The sequence below is a fragment of the Oncorhynchus masou genome, chromosome 28 (assembly GCF_036934945.1).
Source record: "Oncorhynchus masou masou isolate Uvic2021 chromosome 28, UVic_Omas_1.1, whole genome shotgun sequence".
NCBI classification, from domain to species: domain Eukaryota; kingdom Metazoa; phylum Chordata; class Actinopteri; order Salmoniformes; family Salmonidae; genus Oncorhynchus; species Oncorhynchus masou.
In genome coordinates, this window is record NC_088239.1 from 71,955,652 (window position 1) to 71,977,979 (window position 22,328).

The 22,328-nt window shown below is 41.8% G+C and overlaps 1 protein-coding gene across 4 annotated transcripts; it reads left to right on the top strand.

Moving 5' to 3' along the window:
* The first annotated feature begins 4,531 nt into the window (after window positions 1–4,531).
* Window positions 4,532–21,510, top strand: LOC135518191 (urea transporter 2-like). 4 transcript variants are annotated; one of them, XM_064943156.1, is made up of 10 exons: window positions 4,532–4,692; window positions 6,679–6,831; window positions 7,152–7,341; window positions 7,818–7,946; window positions 15,228–15,357; window positions 16,826–16,891; window positions 17,275–17,422; window positions 17,968–18,102; window positions 18,208–18,257; window positions 18,720–21,510. In XM_064943156.1, the coding sequence occupies exons 2-10, from the start codon at window positions 6,705–6,707 to the stop codon at window positions 18,966–18,968; spliced, it is 1,224 nt and encodes a 407-aa protein (XP_064799228.1). In that variant the 5' UTR covers window positions 4,532–4,692; window positions 6,679–6,704; the 3' UTR covers window positions 18,969–21,510. The 4 variants fall into 4 exon arrangements, with proteins under 4 accessions (XP_064799228.1, XP_064799230.1, XP_064799231.1 ...); XM_064943158.1 differs by having other exon boundaries at window positions 6,690–6,831; XM_064943157.1 differs by lacking the exon at window positions 4,532–4,692 and adding an exon at window positions 5,618–5,660.
* Window positions 21,511–22,328: the final 818 nt, after the last annotated feature.

Here is a 22,328-nt window from a genome sequence, read left to right on the forward strand (position 1 = left end):
TGCGTGATTTCCTGCAAGACAGGAATGTCAGTGTTCTGCCATGGCCAGCGAAGAGCCCAGATCTCAATAGCCTTGAGCACGTGTGGGACCTGTTGGATCGGAGGGTGAGGGCTAGGGCCATTCCCCACAGAAATGTCCGGGAACTTGCAGGTGCCTTGGTGGAAGAGTGGGGTAACATCTCACAGCAAGAACTGGCAAATCTGGTGAGGTCCATGAGGAGGAGATGCACTGCAGTACTTAATGCAGCTGGTGGCCACACCAGATACTGACTGTTACTTTTGATTTTGACCCCCCCTTTGTTCAGGGACACATATTCCATTTATGTTAGTCGCATGTCTGTGGAACTTGTTCAGTTTATGTCTCAGTTGTTGAATCTTGTTATGTTCATACAAACATTTGCACATGTTAAGTTTGCTGAAAATAAACGCAGTTGACATTGAGAGAATGTTTTATTTTTTTACTTTAGCTAGTCATACTCTGGACCTAGTTGTGTCCTATGGAATAAATGTTGTGGATCTTAATGTTTTCCCTCATAATCCTGGACTATCGGACCACCATTTTATTATGTTTGCAATCACAACAAATAATCTGCTCAGACGCCAACCAAGGATCATCCAAAGTCATGATATAGATTTTCAGACAACCCAAAGATTCCTTGATGCCCTTCCAGACTCCTTCTGCCTACCCAAGGATGTTAGAGGACAAAATCAGTTAACCACCTAACTGAGGAACTCAATTTCACCTTGCGCAATACCCTAGATGCAGTCGCACCCCTAAAAACTAAAAACATTTGCCATTGGAACGGAAATGGCGCCACACCAAACTGGAAGTCTTCCAACTAGCTTGGAAAGACAGTTCCGTGCAGTATTGAAGAACCCTCACTGCTGCTCGATCATCCTATTTTTCCAACTTAATTGAGGAAAATAAGAACAATACTGTCGCAAAGCTAACTAAAAAGCAGCATTCCCCAAGAGAGGATGGCTTTCACTTCAGCAGTGATAAATTCATGAACTTGTTTGAGGAAAAGATCATGATCATTAGAAAGCAAATTACGGACTCCTCTTTAAATCTGCGTATTCCTCCATAGCTCAGTTGTCCTAAGTCTGCACAACTCTACCAGGACCTAGGATCAAGGGAGACACTCAAGTGTTTTAGTACTATATCTCTTGACACAATGATGAAAATAATCATGGCCTCTAAACCTTCAAGCTGCATACTGGACCCTATTCCAAATAAACTACTGAAAGAGCTGCTTCCTGTGCTTGGCCCTCCTATGTTGAACATAATAAATGACTCTATTCACCGGATGTGTACCAAACTTACTAAAAGTGGCAGTATTAAAGCCTCTCCTGAAAAAGCGAAACCTTGACCCAGGAAATACAAAAAAACTATTCGCCTATATCGAATCTCCCATTCCTCTAAAAAAAAATTAAAAAGCGGTTGCTCAGCAACTCACTGCCTTCCTGAAGACAAACAATGTATACGAAATGCTTTAGTCTGGTTTTAGACCCCATCATAACACTGAGACTGCACTTGTGAAGGTGGTAAATTACCTTTTAATGGCGTCAGACCAAGGCTCTTTCTGTCCTTATGCTCCTAGACCTTAGTGCTGCTTTTGATACCATCAATCACCACATTCTTTTGGAGAGATTGTAAACCCAAATTGGTCTACACAGACAAGTTCTGGCCTGGTTTAGATTCTATCTGTCAGAAAGATATCAGTTTGTCTCTGTGGATGGTTTGTCCTCTGACAAATCAACTGTAAATTTTGGTGTTCCTCAAGGTTCCGTTTTAGGACCACTATTGTTTTCACTATATATTTTACCTCTTGGGGATGTCATTCGAAAACATAATGTTAACTTTCACTGCTATGCGGATGACACACATCTGTACATTTCAATGAAACATGGTGAAGCCCCAAAATTGCCCTCGCTCGATACCTGTGTACAGACATAAGGAAGTGGATGGCTGCAAATGTTCTACTTTTAAACTCGGACAAAACAGAGATGCTAGTTCTAGGTCCCAAGCAACAAAGAGATCTTCTGTTGAATCTGACAATTAATCTTGATGGTTGTACAGTCGTCTCAAATAAAACTGTTAAGGACCTCGGCGTTACTCTGGACCCTGATCTTGCTTTTGACGAACATATCAAGAATGTTTCAAGGACAGCTTTTTTCCATCTACGTAACATTGCAAAAATCAGAAATTTTCTGTCCAAAAAGGATGCAGAAAAATTCATCCATGCTTTTGTCACTTCTAGGTTAGACTACTGCAATGCTCTACTTTCCGGCTACCCGGATAAAGCACTAAATACATTTCAGTTAGTACTAAATACGGCTGCTAGAATCCTGACTAGAACCCCAAAAAAATATCATATTACTCCAGTGCTAGCCTCCCTCCACTGGCTTCCTGTTAAGGCAAGGGCTGATTTCAAGGTTTTACTGCTAACCTACAAAGCATTACATGGGCTTGCTCCTACCTATCTTTCTGATTTGGTCCTGCCGTACATACCTACACGTACGCTATGGTCACAAGACGCAGGCCTAATTGTCCCTAGAATTTCTAAGCAAACAGCTGGAGGCAGGGCTTTCTCCTATAGAGCTCCATTTTTATGGAGCGGTCTGCCTACCCATGTCAGAGACGCAAACTCGGTCTCAACCTTTAAGTCTTTACTGAAGACTCATCTCTTCAATGGGTCATATGATTGAGTGTAGTCTGGCCCAGGAGTGGAAAGGTGAATGGAAAGGCTCTGGAGCAACGAACCGCTCTTGCTGTCTCTGCCTGGCCGGTTCCCCTATTTCCACTGGGATTCTCTGCCTCTAACCCTATTACAGGGGCTGAGTCACTGGCTTACTGGGGCTCTCTCATGCCGTCCCTGGAAGGGGTGCGTCACCTGAGTGGGTTGATTCACTGATGTGGTCATCCTGTCTGGGTTGTCTATGATGATGTGGTCATCTATACTCAGCTTTGTCTCAGGATGGTAAGTTGGTGGTTGAAGATATCCCATTAGTGGTGTGGGGGCTGTGCTTTGGCAAAGTGGGTGGGGTTATATCCTTCCTGTTTGGCCCTGCCCGGGGGTGTCCTCGGATGGGGCCACAGTGTCTCCTGACCCCCCCTGTCTCAGCCTCCAGTATTTATGCTGCAGTAGTTTATGTGTCGGGGGGCTGGGGTCAGTTTGTTATATCTGGAGTACTTCTCCTGTCCAATTTGGTGTCCTGTGTGAATCTAAGTGTGCGTTCTCTAATTCTCTCCTTCTCTCTCTCGGAGGACCTGAGCCCTAGGACCATGCCCCAGGACTACCTGACATGATGACTCCTTGCTGTCCCAAGTCCACCTGGTCGTGCTGCTGCTCCAGTTTCAACTGTTCTGCCTTATTATTAATCGACCATGCTGGTCATTTATGAACATTTGAACATCTTGGCCATGTTCTGTTATAATCTCCACCCGGCACAGCCGGAAGAGGACTGGCCACCCCACATATGCTTTCTCTAATTCTCTTTCTTTCTCTCTCTCGGAGGACCTGAGCCCTAGGACCATGCCCCAGGACTACCTGACATGATGACTCCTTGCTGTCCCCAGTCCACCTGGTCGTGCTGCTGCTCCAGTTTCAACTGTTCTGCCTTATTATTATTCGACCATGCTGGTCATTTATGAACATTTGAACATCTTGGCCATGTTCTGTTATAATCTCTACCTGGCACAGCCAGAAGAGGACTGGCCACCCCACATAGCCTGGTTCCTCTCTAGGTTTCTTCCTTGGTTTTGGCCTTTCTAGGGAGTTTTTCCTAACCACCGTGCTTCTACACCTGCATTGCTTGCTGTTTGGGGTTTTAGGCTGGGTTTCTGTACAGCACTTTGAGATATCAGCTGATGTACGAAGGGCTATATAAATAAATTTGATTTGATTAGTATTAGGAATTTCATAGTAAGTCATGTCAATGAGTCAGCGAAATTTGTTTTGTTTAATAAGTCAATCAGAAATTATAATCACGACCTAAAAAAATCCATTCACCATTCTGTTTATACTGGAGTCCAGAGATGTTATTGTTCAGGTCACATGTACAGGAAAAAACCTGACCGGCCTTAACCAAAGATGGTGGTAAATTCCTCATCTCTATACTGTAATTATGTTAAACTCTTTGGGAATCTGCTATTGAAAGTGTTAAGAAGGAAAGCCCACCACACTGGGGTAGTAATAAACCGGAGGTGATTTAGAATAATTCTGGATTCTGATCCCTGATTAGCTGCTTGGAAGGAAAGTCTCCCAAATGCAGGGTAAAGGTAAGGAGAGAAGGTGGGGAGAGAATGTAGCCAAACAAGGGACAGGGAGAGAGGAGAGGACAGAGAGGGGAAAGGGGAGAGGACAGGGAGAGGGGAGAAGACAGTGAGGGGAGAGGACAGCGAGAGGGGAGAGGACAGTGACAGGACAGTGAGAGGGGCGAGGACAGTGAGAGGGGAGAGGACAGTGAGAGGGGAGAGGACAGGGAGAGGGGAGTGGACAGCAAGAGGGGGAAAGAATGGCATGAGAGTGGAGAGAGAGGGAAAGCAGGGCATATAATTAAATAAGATTCCTAGAAGATCTGAACGGGAGAGTAGGCTACTAGTCCCTGAGCTGCTGATTTAAACAGGACACTCAGAAGAGTAGTGGGACGCTGAGTCAATGGATCTTTCTTGAGGCGTTGAATACTTACGGTAATTGGATATATTTTGTTCAAAGAGTCTCTGAGTTGATTGTAAGAATAATTAGATTACATGTTATTTTCCTATATGCAGGGTATCGCAAATAAAAACAAATCCAACCAAATTGCTGGATTTCTAGGTTTTCTGTATTCACTCATGGATTGGCTTTAAAGATGATTTTTGTCAGATCCTTGACTAACTCAGAGTTGGTGAGAATGCATGTTACAGTATGAACCGATAATATAATAATTATATCATAATTGGGCTGTTTTATGTGTTTTACCTCTAGATTATCGTACAGGGTGTGAGTTGGGGAGAACTATTTCCATTTCCTATTGTTGTGTAATGAATGAATAAATGAGTTAAACTATGTCTGTTTATGTGCTGAATAACCTTACTGTACCTTACATACTGGAACAGGAGGGGTTGGTTTCCTTGAGGAGGGGTTAACATAGATTCTTTGAATTTGGCTTTGAGTTCAGTAACACTGGCTAAGTAATAATTGCTAAGTCATGCCCTCCTTTTAAAGCTTTGCCACACTAGGATATATTGCTTGTGGAAAGTGTTTTTCACTGTACATATGTTTTTATGTGCAAAGCATTTGATAATGCAACTTATAGTAAATTGGGCAGTATTAGTTATGAGCACCAGACGGAGTGGGAACGGGGTCAAACCTCTGATTTACCCTTTGACTGAGGACCTAAAAAGAAATATGCTAATTTAAAGATCCAGCAGGAATACAACTGACCTCGACGTGGAATAACAGGACATAGCTGTGTGTGTGTGTGTGTGTGTGTGTGTGTGTGTGTGTGTGTTAGGTGGTGTGTTTTTTTATTTTTAAATTGTGAATAGCACGTGTGAGGGAGGGTAGAGGGGGGGAGTTGTTGACACACGACTGTCTCTAAAGTAAACTACGGGTATTACAAGCGTCGCTGTTCATGGAGATCTGGACACTTCTATTCCTGGCTCATATATCACAGGTAACAACTGATTTATAATTAAAAACAACATACCCATAACTATTATGTTTGTCAGAGTTTTCGAAACTCAAACCTGGGAACCCCAAGTGGTGCACATTTTTGTTTTTGCCCTAGAACTACACATACAGCAGCGTTTCCCAAACTCTAATGTTTTTGCCTTAGAACTACACAGCTGATGCAAATGATCAACTCATCATTAAGCTTTGATTTGTTTGAATCACCTGTGTCATGCTAGGAGAAAAACATTAGAGAGTTTGGGAAACACTGCTGTATGTGGAGTTTTTATATGTGTTTACTATTTTCTGTCTAACTAGCTAATCTAGTTTATGGAGTTCATGGGACTTTTCAAAACGTAATTTGCTTTTACGTATATGGAATGCTGATTCTAATAAGTCTTTTGACGGTAATAGAGTTGAGAGAGATATTTTGTGTAACTTGTATCATGATCAATGCATCTGGTAAATGCTATGTTAAAAGGTTTGCCCATCTAGATCAAAGACTCCTCATCTTATGGAAACAGAACACAGTTGGCCAACTCTTGACTAGATTGTACCATGATTCGTTGCTTATTTGACTTGGGTGTGTTAGTTCAGGGTTTCACATTCCTGACCCTGAATGTAGTTTATGGATCCAATGACCCAAACTGTGGATTTGAAGTATCTATTGAAAAGCATTCGCTAGCATTGTTGAAGTCAGGCAGTGTGAGTGGTAGGTAGGACCCCTGTTAGCATGCTCCCGATATCCAGCCAAAACAAAATCATTTACTGCAAACCAGATGGCATAGCAGCACAGTATCTTAAAAACATTTCTGTCCAAAGGTATCACATTGCAATTGTTTGGAGTTTAGCTTTTATCACTCCACTGTGGAGTTAGTAAATCAACAATATGGTCATGACAGCATATCCAGAGAACTTAGAACATTGTTTTGGAACATTCTGAACCTCAGTCTTGGCCTAGGCCAGATACTGTAATGATATGATACATTTAATTATTGAATGTTATCTGTGTATTATTATAGCTGCCCTGCAGGAATTGAAGCCACTAATGATGACCCCAGCGATGGAGAAGGAGGCGAGGTCTGTAGAGAAAGGGGCTACTCTTACATCCCATCTCTCCAGAGCACTCAATCTGCTTACTGGGGACATGCGAGTGTATGGAGAATGGATAAAAAGTAAGACATGTTCAATATATGATAATGATAAATATATGATAAAGTAAATATATAAAAATCTGGGCCTTAAAGTCCCCTGCACTGCTGGGTCATGTTAAGTAAGGCACACTGTAGCAAAAACTTTTGGTGAGGGAAATGTAAATCTGTGTTCTTATTAGACACGTTTAGGTAGTCCCTCCCTGTTTTACGCTGTTTCTAACATTTACTCCTCACTGAACATGAGCCAGGTTTTCATCCTCTAATCAGAGACTGATTCAGAGAGTGGATATAATGGTCAATCAATGACTGCCTGTCTGTCTTTCTCTGTTGCTCTGCTGCAGGGCAGATTGTGGTGGTCCAGGTGGTGGACTGGGTCCTACGTGGGGTGGCCCAGGTCATGTTTGTCAACAACCCCCTCAGTGGGCTGCTCATCACGTTTGGCCTGGTGCTGCAGAACCCCTGGTGGGGCCTGAACGGACTGCTAGGATCCCTCGCTTCCACACTGTCTGCACTCCTGATTAGACAAAACATGTAAGTCTATGGCAAGACCAGTAATCTACTTCCAATTAGGCTGAATATAAATATCCCTGGCAAAAGTCTCACACAGCCAGAGGGGTATGCTGCAAAGCAGGATCAATTAGTTAGTCTTTTGCTTTTTTAGAAGGATAAGCTTGAAATGGGCATGGTCTAATTAACACAACCAAAAAATATCTAAGTATAGATTTCTTAATGAACCAGATGTTTATCAAAGTTCGCTTGCTAACACAGAGATCCTGGTTTGTAGTATACCCCTCAGGAGTTGTAATCTTGAATATGCTCTGCAAACTGAGGTTGGCGTGGGGAAGTCTGCTTGTCTCAGTCTGAAACTCACACCAGATGTATAATTTCTCGCAATACCTTGCTTTCCCTCCCACTCACTTGGTCTTTTTTGCACCTAACATTTCTCAATATCATTGTATTTCTTTGTAGCTGTGTCTTTTCTGATTTGTTTGTTGTCTGTGCTTCAGGGGTGCCATATCTGCTGGTTTATATGGCTACAATGGGACCCTGGTTGGAATGCTGATGTGTGTATTCTCGGCCAAAGGGGACTGGTACTGGTGGCTTCTGCTCCCTAATATGTTCATGTCCATATTATGGTATGTTACAGTAAGAATGTTCTCAGTATTTTGATCAATGTAGGGGAGAGTGGGGTAAGTTGAGACATTTAAAAAAAAATATATAAAAAAAAATATTCAGCGTCACTCCGTCAAGGGAAATATAGTATTCTAACAAAGATATCTACACATATTTCCGGTGTTGTTTATCCCTGGAAATAATCCGAATTCATGTAAACATTCCAGTTTTGAAAATGCAGCTTGTGCCAGGAGCCCACTTTTTTTTGGACAACTTACCCTGGGTATGGGACAGGGTACTGAAAGTCAAGCCGCCTATACATACCTGTACTGAATTAAATATTACCACTACTTTTTTTTAAACCATGTCTATCTTTATTTACCAAACACAATTCAACACTATATAGAGATATATAGATAGATAAAACATCACAAATCACCTCCACAAATAAATCTTGAATCAATACTTTAAATTTCCTGAATGACACCAGAAAATCAAGATGAAATGTATGTAGAATTTTGTTCCAGCAATATGGTGCATTTTAAAGTTAGATGCAGGGCCTCCCGAGTGGCGCAGTGGTCTAAGATACTGCATCACAGTGCTAGCTGTGCCACTAGAGATCCTGGTTCGAGTCCAGGCTCTGTCAGGTTAGGGGAGGGTTTGGCCCTGCCGGGATGTCCTTGTCCCATCACGCTCTAGCGACTCCTGTGGCTGGCCGGGCGCATGCATGCATGCTGACATGGTTGCCAGGTGTACGGTGTTTCCTCCGACACATTGGTGCAGCTGGTTTCCGGGTTAAGCGGGCATTGTGTCAAGAAGCAGGGCAGCTTTGCTAGGTCGTGTTTTGGAGGATGCACGGCTCCCGACCTTTGCCTCTCCCGAGTCCGTATGGGATTTGCAGCGTTGGGACAAGACTAACTACCAACTGAGGAGGAGAAAGGGGTAAAAATAAATAACAAAAAAACGAAATGCAGATTTACTTAGCTCGGTGGAGACCCTAGAGTTAACCAATCCTGTGAACGGGTTAGGCAACTCGGGTGTCTACACTTCAACAGCAAAGTTAGATAAGACGGAAGTTAATGAAGTAGTGCCAAAAAGGGAATAATGTAGAGCTCTATAGGTCTTGAGCAAAGTCCAGCGAAGTTTTGATGCAGTGATGAGTATAAAAACTGTCACCTGTAACAAAATGAAGGGAACTATGGTAGATGGCATCCAAAGGTTTAAGAGTAGTAGCAGCATAAATAATATCAAAATAATCAAGAACAAAGGTTGGCTGAATCATTTACTTCCCACTGCTTAGAGAAAGGCACGATCTGTGTCTAGAAAAAGAAAACGTTAAATCTTAGCTTCTTAACCAGCTCATCTATGTTTTTTAAAAGTCACATTTTTAACAGATTGACCAATTGACTAAATTGATCCCTGTGGTGCACCTTCATGTACTTCAAAAAATTCAGACAACCCCATCAATCACCATGGCCTGAGTTCTGGCACTAATATAATCATGAAACCATAAACAGTCAGAGTTCAGGCCTTTCGTAGACAACTTATTCAATACAATAACATGAGCAACAGTATCAAACGCTTTAGACAGGTCCACAAACAAAGCTGCACATTTAATTTGAGTGTCTAAAGCATTGACAAGATCATTAACATCTAAAGTTGTAGCTCTAATAGCACTATGCCCAGGCCTAAACCCAGATTGGTTTACATTCAAAATATATTTCTCAGATAAATAAAGAGCAAAGTTATACATTTACCAAGGATTCAGAAATCTTAGCTATAAAAGGAAGCCTTGAAATGGTGTGATAATGATTTAAGATCATGTTTAATAAATGTGGGTTATTGAGCCAACAATGATGGGCGCTGCACAGTTAAGTAGGCAGGATCCAATTGGTCAGCCCCTGTTGATTTCTTGTCTATTGCTAGCAAAGCATCCATGACTTATTTTTCTGTAAGTAGCCTAAAAGAAAAGCTTTGACTGTCATTTCTCTGATCATTCAGCAAGTTTCCCCAATCAGCATCCTGACCAATATCATTGTGAATAGGCTTAGAAGTTATTTCAAAGAGCCTGCTGAAATAAAATGGTGATTAAACGCATCAATGATGTCATTTGTTTCCTGTAATGAGGCCAGTGTCTGAAGTAATTTGTTGTGGCAGTGAGGAGGAAGTAGTGGCGCAGTGGTCTAAGACACTGCATCTCAGGCAAGATGCTGGTACAATACACTGAAAGCCTGTGTTCCTGGCCTTGACCCAAGCATCATCTCTTTCATGAATGACTTCTGATAATTCCGGAGTGTACCAGGCATTCAATCTACCTTTAATCCTTAATGTTTTGAAGGGAGCATGGTTATTGAAGACATCTGCTAAATGTCTCATAGCTAATTCAGGTTCAAAGATAGCTGAAATACAAATCAAGGTCACTAAAAATAGATGTAAAAAAATTATTTAAAAAAAGAGCCTGTTCACTAAAGTTTTTCAAGTTCCTCTTTGTAATGAAATGAGGCTTCAGATTTTTGTATTCTCACATCTTTAACACAAACAACTGGGCAATGGTCACTAATGTCTTGGGCAAAGACACCCAGGATAATAACTTCTGATTTAATAAAATAAGACTAAAAAGACGGTAGACCCCTATAACAGTTACAGATACATGTTTCCCCACTCAAAGCCTTAAAGATGGTAGCTAACATTTTTGGGCAAGGAAAATGGTTTTCAGTTAGGAGACAAAGAAATAATTTTTAATAAGAATGGCCACTCCACCGACTCTACCCTGTCTGTCATCTCTGAACACAAACTCCCCATAGATCCAAGTTTCAGCCAATACCAGAATGTCTGGATTTGTCTGCATAGCCGAGATCATGATGTTGTCCAGTTTATGAAGTAAGCTGCTAATTTTTTTTGTCTCTCTATCGGGCCGTAGGCAGCTATGCTATCATAAATACAGAATCTTATGCATTCTAAATAAACGGCCATTTTAAAAAGGAAAATGCAATAAATATTTACTCTGAGCTGCGCTTTGGTAGATTGGTCATAGATAGAAGTTGTCCAGCATGGATCTCTTGTCCTCTGACAAATGTCTAGTAGTTAACTGGAGCGTGGTAGAATGGATACTCTGTCTGTCCTCTCCTAGCCCACGTTTAGAGCTGCGGTTGCTAACGCATTGGCTTGGAGGTATCACTTCTTTAGTGAATAAGAGTTCAAAGTTCATACCAAGTTGCCATACTTTAAGCTCATATTCTGGCTGGTATAGTCGAAATTCATCCTTTCGGTGTGTTGATCGTCATCTTCACGTTGAAATTCAATGCTAATTTTGTTAGGTTCTTGTCGTTCAACCAGAGCTCACGCTGAGGTTGGCTTGGTTCTGTTGGTGATCTTGTCCTAACTTCCTTCGAACAGAAAGTTACATTTTTGTAAAGGGGCTTATATAGGGTTGGGAGAGAGGGCCGTGTTTCATAGTTTACAACCAATGTCTGTTCACATGGGCGGGGCCACTGAATTGAGCATAGTTCACTCATGAAAACCAATTCTCTCATTTAGAAGCTAAAATTATATTTCATCTTTTCACAAATAGTTTCATATTTAAACATTTAAATTGCACAAGTCCATGTGAATATGATGATAACTAGAATGTGTAGACATTCCAAGATACAGTTTGTCGTCCTATCATCAGTAATAATGTCTCAGACACCAACTGATCTGACATCATATTCATTAAGTACCAACACATATTTTCAACTGGTTGGATTACCAAAATACGGTTCCGTTTCCCACCTTTTTGATGTTCCCAGACACTCTATGTTAACAAAGCAATTTTCAATAGTCACATCGGAGTAGAGAGAGGAAAAAGGGGAAAGGTATTACCTTCAGAAGTCACATTAGTTAAATAAAGTCCACCTGTGTGCAATCTAAATGCCACATGATCTCAGTATATATACACACCTGTTCTGAAAGGCCCCAGAGTCTACAACACCACTAGGCAAGGGGCCCCACCAAGACTAAGGAACTCTCCAAACAGGTCAGGGACAATGTTGTGGAGAAGAAACTTTGAACATTGCACGGAGCACCATTAAATACATCAATTTAAAAAATGGAAAGAATATGGCACCACAACAAACCTGCCAAGAGAGGGCCGTCCACAAACTCATAGACCAGGCAAGGAAGACGTTAATCGGAGAGGCAACAAAGAGACCAAAGATAACCCTGAAGGAGCTGCAAAGCTCCACAGCGGAGATTGGGGTATCTGTCCATAGGACCACTTTAAGCTGTACACTCCACAGAACTGGGCTTTATGAAAGAGTGGCCAGAAAAAAAGCCATTGCTTAAAGAAAAAAAATAAGCAAACACGTTTGGTGTTCGCCAAAGGGCATGTGGGAGACTCCCCAAACATATGGAAGAATGTACACTGGTCAGACAAAACAAAAATGTTGCTTTTTGGCAATCAAGGAAAATGCCATGTCTGGGGCAAACCCAACACCTCTCCTCACCCGAGAACACCATATCCACAGTGAAGCATGGTGGTGGCAGCATCATGCTGTGGGCATGTTTTTCATCGGCAGGGACTGGGAAACTGTTCAGAATTGAAGGAATGATGGATGGCGCTAAATACAGGGACATTTCTGAGGGAAACCGGTTTCAGGCTTCCAGAGATTTTAGACTGGGACGGAGGTTCACCTTCCAGCAGGACAAGGACCCTAAGCATAATGCTAAAGCAACACTCGAGTGGTTTAAAAGGAAACATATTTTTAAATGCCTTGGAATGGCCTAGTCAAAGCCCAGACCTCAATCCATTTGAGAATCTGTGGTATGACTTAAAGATCACTCTACACCAGCGGAACCCATCCAGCTTGAAGGAGCTGGAGCAGTTTTGCCTTGAAGAATGGGCCCAGTGGCTAGATATGCCAAGCTTATCAAGACCTACCCCAAGAGACTTGCAGCTGTAATTTCTGAAAAAGGTGGCTCTACAAAGTATTGACTTTGGGGGGTGAATAGTTATGCAAGCTCAAGTATTATGTTTTTTTGTCTTATTTCATGTTTGTTTCAAAATGAAAAATACTTTGCAGCTTCAAAGTGGTAGGCATGTTGTGTAAATCAAATCATACACACCCCCAAAAAATCAATTTTAATTCCAGATTGTAAGGCAACAAAATAGGAAAAATGCCAAGGGGTTGAAAACTTTCGCAAGCCCCTGTACTCAATGCCATTAAATGCTGGGGCCAATCAAAACAGTAACGCAACGGAGGCCATGTTACCAGTATGATAGCCAGGAGAGAAGCACATTGGAAGGGATGGACAGTCATGGCCAAAAGTTTTGAGAATGACACAAATATTAAGTTTGCTGCCTCAGTGTCTTTAGATGTTTTTGTCAGATACTACTATGGAATACTGAAGTATAATTACAAGCATTTCATAAGTGTCAAAGGCTTTTACTGACATTTACATGAAGTTGATGCAAAGAGTCAATATTTGTGTTGATCCCTTCTTTTTCAAGACCTCTGCAATCCGCCCTGGAATGCTGTCAATTAACGTCTGGGCCACATCCTGACTGATGGCAGCCCATTCTTGCATAATCAATGCTTGTAGTTTGTCAGAATTTGTGGGTTTTTGTTTGTCCACCCGCCTCTTGAGGATTGACCACAAGTTCTCAGTGGGATTAAGGTCTGGGGAGTTTCCTGGCCATGGACCCAAAATATAGATGTTTTGTTCCCCGATCCACTTAGTTATCACTTTTGCCTTATGGCAAGGTGCTCCATCATGCTGGAAAAGGCATTGTTCGTCAGCAAACTGTTCCTGGATGGTTGAGAGAAGTTGCTCTCGGAGGATGTGTTTATACCATTCTTTATTCATGGCTGTGTTCTTAGGCAAAATTGTGAGTGAGCCCACTCCCTTGGCTGAGAAGCAACCCCACACATGAATGGTCTCAGGATGCTTTACTGTTGGCATGACACAGGACTGATGGCAGCGCTCACCTTGTCTTCTCTGGACAAGCTTTTTTCCGGATGCCCCCAAACAATCGGAAAGGGGATTCATCAGGGAAAATGACTTGACCCCAGTCCTCATCAGTCCAATCCCCGTACCTTTTGCAGAATATCAGTCTGTCCCTGATATTTTTCCTGGAGAGAAGGGGCTTCTTTGCTGCCCTTCTTGACACCAGGCCATCCACCAAAAGTCTTCGCCTCACTGTGCTTGCAGATGCACTCACTCCTGCCTGCTGCCATTCCTGAGCAAGCTCTGTACTGGTGGTGCCCCGTTCCCGCAGCTGAATCATCTTTAGGAGACGATCCTGGCGCTTGCTGGACTTTCTTGGGTGCCCTGAAGCCTTCTTAACAACAATTGAACTTCTCTCCTTGAAGTTCTTGATGATCCGATAAATGGTTGATTTAGGTGAAATCTTACTGGCAGCAATATCCATGCCTGTGAAGCCCTTTTTGTGCAACGCAATGATGACGGCACGTGTTTCCTTGCAGGTAACCATGGTTGACAGAGGAAGAACAATGATTCCAAGCACCACCCTCCTTTTGAAGCTTCCAGTCTGTTATTCGAACTCAATCAGCATGACAGAGTGATCTCCAGCCTTGTCCTCGTCAACACTCACACCTGTTTTAATGATAGAATCACTGACATGTCAGCTGGTCCTTTTGTGGCAGGGCTGAAATGCAGTGGACATGTTTTTGGGGGATTCAGTTCATTTGCATGGCAACGAGGGACTTTGCAATTAATTGCAATTCATCTGATCACTCTTCATAACATTCTGTAATATATGTAAATTGCCATCATACAAACTGAGGCAGCAGACTTCGTGAAAATGTATATTTGTGTCATTCTCAACTTTTGGCCACGACTGTAGTTTCCAGTACAGGCCGGTGGAAGATGGGAGGGAGGCAAGCGCTTACACCGGGCCACGGGAAAGTCAGAGTTAATCCAAGTAGGCTAAACCAAGTGGAGTTAGTTTGGCAGTAGTCTAAAAACATCCAATACACAATGTCAAGTGGAAGTATGAAAGCAGCAGTGGACAGGTTTCTGCTCAGATAATACCCCAGTGCAGGCTCCAGTGCAGAGTATGGTAGCCAGGTATATCCATGTAGGCCTCAAAAGTTTCAGCAGACCTGTTTTGTATGTCTCCTTAAAAACACTGTATGCACTATTGTCCAATGTGTTCACAGCCAGCTGAAACAACGCTAAAATTGAATTAAACTGAAACACCCTAACTTCTAAATAATGATCCAACCCTCCATTTCCTTTTTTCCTCTACCTGATTATGATCATATTTCAAGCTTCTTGTTGTGTGTTCTTCACTTCCTGTTCAGTCCCATAGTCTCCAGTGCCCTGGGCTCAGTTTTCAGCAAATGGGACCTCCCTGTGTTCACTCTACCATTCAACATCCTTGTGTGTTTGCACATGGCTGCCATGGGGTCTCACCACCCCTACTTTCCAGAGGTAGGCCCAAAATATACTCACGTACACACAGAGGTACACTACCGTTCAAAAGTTTGGGGTCACTTACAAATGTCCTTGTTTTGAAAGAAAATCAAAGAATTGTCCATTACAATAACATAAAATTGATCAGAAATACAGTGTAGACATTGTTAATGTTGTAAATGACTATTGTAGCTGAAAACGGCAGATTTATATAAAAAAAATGGAATATCTAATCCAAGTTTCTCATTTAAAAAGGCTAATTGGTCATCTGAAACTCGTCAGTCTATTCTTGTTCAGAGAAATTAAGGCTATTCTATGCGAGAAATTGCCAAGAAACTGAAGATCTCGTACGACTTCCACAGAAAAGCATAAACTGTCTCTGACCAGAATAGAAAGAGTGGGAGGCCCCGGTGCACCACTGAGCAAGAGGACAAGTACATTAGAGCGTCTAGTTTGAGAAACAGATGCCTCACATCCACAACTGGCACTTTTATTAAATAGTACCCGCAAGACACCAATCTCAACGTCAACAGTGAAGAGGCGACTCCAGGATGTTGGCTTTCTAGGCAGAGTTAAAAAAAGCCATATCTCAGACTGGCCAATAAAAAGAAAAGATTAAGATGGGGAGAAGAACACAGACACTGGACAGAGGAACTCTGCCTTGAAGGCCAGCATCCTGGAGTCGCCTCTTCACTGTTGACGTTGAGATGGGTGTTTTGCGGGTACTATTTAATGAAGCTGCCAGTTGAGGACTTGTGAGGCATCTGTTTCTCAAACTAGACACTCCAATGTACTTGTCCTCTTGCTCAGTTCTGCACCGGGGCCTCCCACTCTTTCTATTCTGGTTCGAGACAGTTTGCGCAGTTCTGTGAAGGGAGTAGTACACAGCGTTGTACAAGATCTTCAGTTTCTTGACAATTTCGCGCATGGAATAGCCTTCATTTCTCAGAACAAGAATAGACTGATGAGTTTCAGAAGAAAGGACTTTGTTTCTAGCCATTTTGAGTCTGTAATCGAACCCACAAATGCTGATGCTCCAGATATTCAACAAGTCTAAAGAAGGCCAGTTTTATTGCAACAGTTTTCAGCTGTGCTAACATAATTGCAAAATGATTTTCTAATGATCAATTAGCCTTTATACATTTATAAACTTGGATTAGCAAACACAATGTGCCATTGGAACACAGGAGTGATGGTTGCTGATAATGGGCCTCTGTACGCCTGTGTAGATATTCCATTTAAACAAAAAAAATCTGCCGTTTCCAGCTACAATAGTCATTTACAACATTAACAATGTCTACACTGCATTTCTGATCAATTTTGTTATTTTAATGGACAATATTATTTTTGATTTTCTTTCAAAAACAAGGACATTTGTAAATGAGCCCACACTTTTGAACGGTAGTGTACATATGCACTCACACACTCTTACATACCACACACACACACACCTCCCAATATCCTAATACCCTTCTGCTTTCCCCAGGTGCTAGTGCAGCCAAAGTCCTCCCTCCATCTGAACACCACCTTGGCAGAACGAAGCATACCTCAGGTAGGACAGTACCCTGTACGGTGTCCATATTAGGACAGCCTCCGAGTCACAACACTGTAACCTTGTGTGTTTCTAAACAACCTCTCCAACATATTCTAGATGATTCTGTCACTTCAACAACTAAAGAAACAAAAATTGGTCAAACACATAATCCTCACAGATATAGTCCAAAGAAACAATTTCACTGAACTTTCCAACAAAAGTGTATTGAGTGGATGTAGGATTATGGTAGCTTGTGGTGTTAGCTACCATAAGGTAGAAGTGACAGATCTAGGATCAGATTACCTTACTCCCAATCCTAACCCAAAGTGAGGAAGGGAAATAGATCTCACCCAGGATCAGTGGTTGGTGATAGCCTGCTTGTTGGTTACTTCCTGGTGCAGCTCTTGATGGCGGTGCCAGTTGGCGTGGGTCAGGTGTACGGCTGTGACTGCCCCTGGACAGGAGGAATCTTCATCATAGCCCTGCTGCTTTCCTCCCCAACCATCTGCATGCACGCTGTACTGGGCTCTATTGTTGGTGTAGTGTCCGGTAAGAGACTTCCTCTCAGAGAATTGTGTACACCTGACCTCTAATCCCAGCACATACTGTGGAAATACTGATTGGGATACAAAACCCGTTTGGTTTTAATGGCTATACTCATTAACAATACCAATGGACATGCTCTTTAGAGATATAACCGAGAGTGGTATAAATTGCATCACAGAACACAACAGGAGCTGTACTTCCTTAAACTATCTTAAGAGTGCATCTCAAAAAAATAACTGGGGAGCATGACAGTTGTGAACATGATTTTTTTAATGTACACCGAATTAGAAACATCGGAAGTATGCTATTGTTTTCGTGTTCATTAGTCAATTTTGAAGTTAAATTCAACATATCCCAAGCTGATTTGTTGTGCATCATCGTGAAGCAAAATAATGTAGATGTAAGCCATATATTGGCAATTCTTTATTCACAGGCTATAATTGGGGCCAGGAGTTGAACTAGGTACTAGGGCCCAGAGCTTTTCATGGTCAAATCACATGGGCAGGGAAATCTGGACCTAGTTCTATTGTATGTCCTGTTCAATGTAGGTCTTGTTCTGGCTGCTCCTCATGAGGACATCTACTCAGGACTGTGGGGCTACAACAGTTGTCTGTCCTGCATCGCTATTGGAGGGGTGTTCTATGCACTGACATGGCAGAGTCATCTACTGGCTGTTACCTGTGGTAGGTTCAGAAACAGCACCTTCACCTTACTCAATGCTGTCAGACAAGCAGTCTACTTCATGAACACCCATTCAATGAAGCCAGTTGTTGTTTTTCTACTTTCAGCCTTCTTCTGTGCGTACATGGGTTTGGCCATTTCAAATCTGATGTCCATAGTAAGTACTTACATTTTTATTTCATTCTTGGTCAACATCTAATGTACTGCTGCCACTAATTTGAATGTGCTGTACTTGTCTAATATGTCAAACAAAAATGAATTTCAGCCTATAAAGAGTGAATATTTTTTGATTGGTTAGTCTTCCGGTTCCTGTTATGTTGAGAGCTTTTGGTTACATAATGCAGTACAAGCAGCCGACCCTATACCATAATTAGCTGCAGTACTTCTGAATTCATGTATGAAACATTCTTACCTAACCAGGGCAATTTTCTAAAGTGTCAGTGAGTCTGTTACATCACCCAGTAGACAATCAACAATACCTAGGGTCGTACGTATCAAGCATCTCAGAGTAGAAGTGCCAGGTAAAAGACAGAAATGATAGGTAAATAAGAATTATTATTCTGAGATGCTTGATATAATTTCTTAACTCTACTTATACCATATCACCTGTTGTTTTCAGTTTGGGCTACCAGCATGCACCTGGCCTTTCTGCCTGTCTGCCCTCACCTTCCTCCTCATCACCACTGAATCCAGAGCCATACACAGACTGCCTCTGTCGGCCGTGACGTACCCTGAGGAAAACAGGCGCTACAACAAAGAGGGGTCACCAGAAAATCACCAGGAGGTTCAGCAGAACGTCAGTAAAGAGGAGAAACTGCTGGAGAAAAGAGAAGAGATAAAGCCTCATATCAGCCTGTCAGTAGAGTAGTGTGTGTTCTGAGGACACAAAGTGAATAGCCTATCTCTCCGTGAATGCTGGTAGCCCATGGAAAAATTATAGGAAAATGTTAGCAAATTATAGTAAAGTCAACGCTGGAGTTAGAAACATTGAAAACATATTGGCTAGGATATCAATAGCTATTGTCTTACAGTCAAAGAAACCTCTGACTTAATTTCATCTTCCTCTACTGTTTTGAAAAGCACAGTTTTTCTATCCTGGAATCCACACTGAATATGATTCCGGGCTGGAGTTTCACTATATTCTACAAATACTTTTGCAATGAGCCTAATAGTCTTTGGATTACAACATGTTTAGCATCCTTACATGGGACTCAATATTTTATTGTAGAATTTATAGTTGTGTTTTGCTAGTACACCTTTTTACATATGGGCTTTGATTCAGGCTGTGCCACTAATTTGTAATAACTGTATTGCTCAGTAGAGGGCAGCACTCACCAAAGGAAGCCGATGCTACTGCTGTGTCTGAAGGAGTCATTTTTGGAATCTCAAAATAAGCACTGTTTATATGAAACACTTTCTGTTACAAGTTTACCTATTCTATTTATTAGATTAGTAGAGAGGTGAGGGGGGATACAACCGAACAGAAATACATTTATTCTCTTTGGATGTAGAGAGGAATTTACAGTGCAGTAGATCATCACAGCAGTTCAGCCAGTGAGTTGTTAAAGGGCGCTCTCATTAAGTTCTCTTCCAGAAAAACCAGGCTATTTTCAGACTGGTACTGTACATCACGACCTCGCCTCGTCTGCACTCGGAGGTAGAGTCATATTATTGGAGAGGACAGTGATGGATGTGAAGAAGACACATTTGTGAGAGATATTCTCTGAAACGTGTCCACGATCCTCTTTGTTTCACCAGTCCCCTCCCAACATCAGGTGGGAAGTAATTGCATAAATTATACTGTGTGTGTTTGCGTGGGTACGTATGTATATCTGTATATATTTTCTCGGTGTGTCTGTGTTAAACCGTGACACACGTTCAGTGACAGTCACACTCCCAGACACGTGAGAGTAAAAGCAGACAGGAGAGAGGGAGGGGAATAGAGCAGAAACAAGATGAGGGGTTGGGCGAGGAGATTGAAAAAAAGGATTACTCAACTAAAAATGAACTGAATCACGTTCTTGATAGTCCACTTCCTCACATCCTCCACTCTCATTAAAACAGCTCTGGGAACTGGTCGTCACTAGTTACCACAGCCACATAGTCATAATCATGGCTAAACTCGCCTATTTCTACAATTTCTCTTCTTAAAATCTAATTTTAAATCTAACCTTAACCACACTGCTAACCTTATGCCTAACCTTAAATTAAGACCAAAAAACTAGGCCATTTTTTGTCATGAATTTCTACTACAGTGCCTTTGGAAAGTATTCAGAAACCATGACTGTTTCCACATTTTGTTAAGTTACAGACATTCTAAAATGGAGAAAATGTCTATTTTTTCCTCAGCAATATACACACAATACCCCATAATGACAAAGCCAAAAAGGTTTCTAGAAAAAACAGAAATACATTATTTACATAAGTATTCTGACCCTTTGTGATGCACCTGAGCTCAATATCAAGTCTCATCCTGTTTCCATTGATCATCCTTGTGATGTTTCTACAACTTGATTGGAGTCCAACGATTTAGAATTTGAGGCTGTGGTAACTAGTGACAACCCTGGGGACTATTCCAAACACACCATCACTCTAGCGATGGGTGATTCTGATCGAATTCCTCAGGGATTCCTGCTTTAACTTCTCACACGTGTGCCAACCTCAGCGACTGATTTAGACTCAGAAAACCAGACAAACTCTCTGCACTCAATCTACAAATCAAATGTATTTTATAAAAGCCCTTTTATTTAAATGTTTTACATGAGCAGTTGTCACAAAGTGCTTTACAGATTACAGGCTAGGATAAACAAACCCAGTGACATTAACTGATGAACAGGTACTTCAGGATTAGAGTTGTCTAACCCTGCTCTATTCAGATCAACACACTACTGATCTACACTAAATTACACTGGGCTCTGTAACCTTTCAGTGACTGAATAGACTATGACAGACAGTGTGTGAGTGGGACGAAGAGGGATGAGGTGGGTTAGTGTCACTTACTTTGGGAATGCACTGTCCTTTGTGAATGCTGAGAGCACAATGTGACTCAGCAGCACCTACTACTCCCACATAGGGGAAGGTGGTGGACTGGACTGTGAAGGATCGCACTTACAACACACACTGCCACACACCATAATCTGTTCATCTGTCATAGGTCAAACACTTTGATCAGAGGAAGAAAGATTAACTCATGGGATATTGTCATTCATATTCATGCTTTCAGTTTCTCATTAGCCATGGGCCATGATATACAGTGCCTTCAGAAAGTATTCAGACCCCTTGACTTTTTCCACATTGTTACATTACAGCCTTATTCTAAAATGTATTTTAAAAATTTAATCCTCAGCAATCTACACCACATAATGACAAAGCGAAAACAGTTTTTTTTCTTTTTAGAAAATGTATTTAAAATAAAAAACGGTGGTTAAAAATAAACACCTGTGGTGAATTCAAATGATTGAACCTGATTTGGAAAGGTACACACCTGTCTATATAATGTCCCACAGTTGACAGGAATTGAGCGCTACAGGAGTTGTCCGTAGCGCTCTGAGACAGGATTGTGTCGAGGCACAGGTCTGGGGAAGGGTACCAAAAAATGTGTGCAGCATTGAAGATGCTGAGCAATCAGGTGAGAAGGGCCTTGGTCAGGGAGGTGACCAAGAACCTGATGGTCACTCTGACAGAGCTCGAGAGTTCCTCTGTGGAGATGGGAGAAGATTCCAGAAGGACAAGCAACTCTGCAGCACTCCACCAATCAGGCCTTTATGGAGAGTGGTCTGCAAAATTGTAATTATTTGCCTACCTCCTCATGCCTTTTGCACACAATGTATATAGACTCTTTTATTTTACTGTGTTATTGACTTGTTAATTGTTTACTCCATGTGTAACTCTGTGTTGTTGTCTGTTCACACTGCTATGCTTTATCTTGGCCAGGTCGCAGTTGCAAATGAGAACTTGTTCTCAACTAGCCTACCTGGTTAAATAAAGGTGAAATAAATTAAAAATGTAAAAAATAAAAAATAAAAAATAAAAAAACAGAAGCTACTCCTCAGTAAAAGACACATGGCAGCCCGCTTGGAGTTTGCCAAAGGAACCTAAACACTCTCAGACGATGAGAAACAAGATTCTCTGGTCTGATGAAACCAAGATTGAACACTTTTGCCTGAATGCCAAGCCTCACGTCTGGAGGAAACCTGGCATCATCCCTGCGGTGAAGCATGGTGGTGGC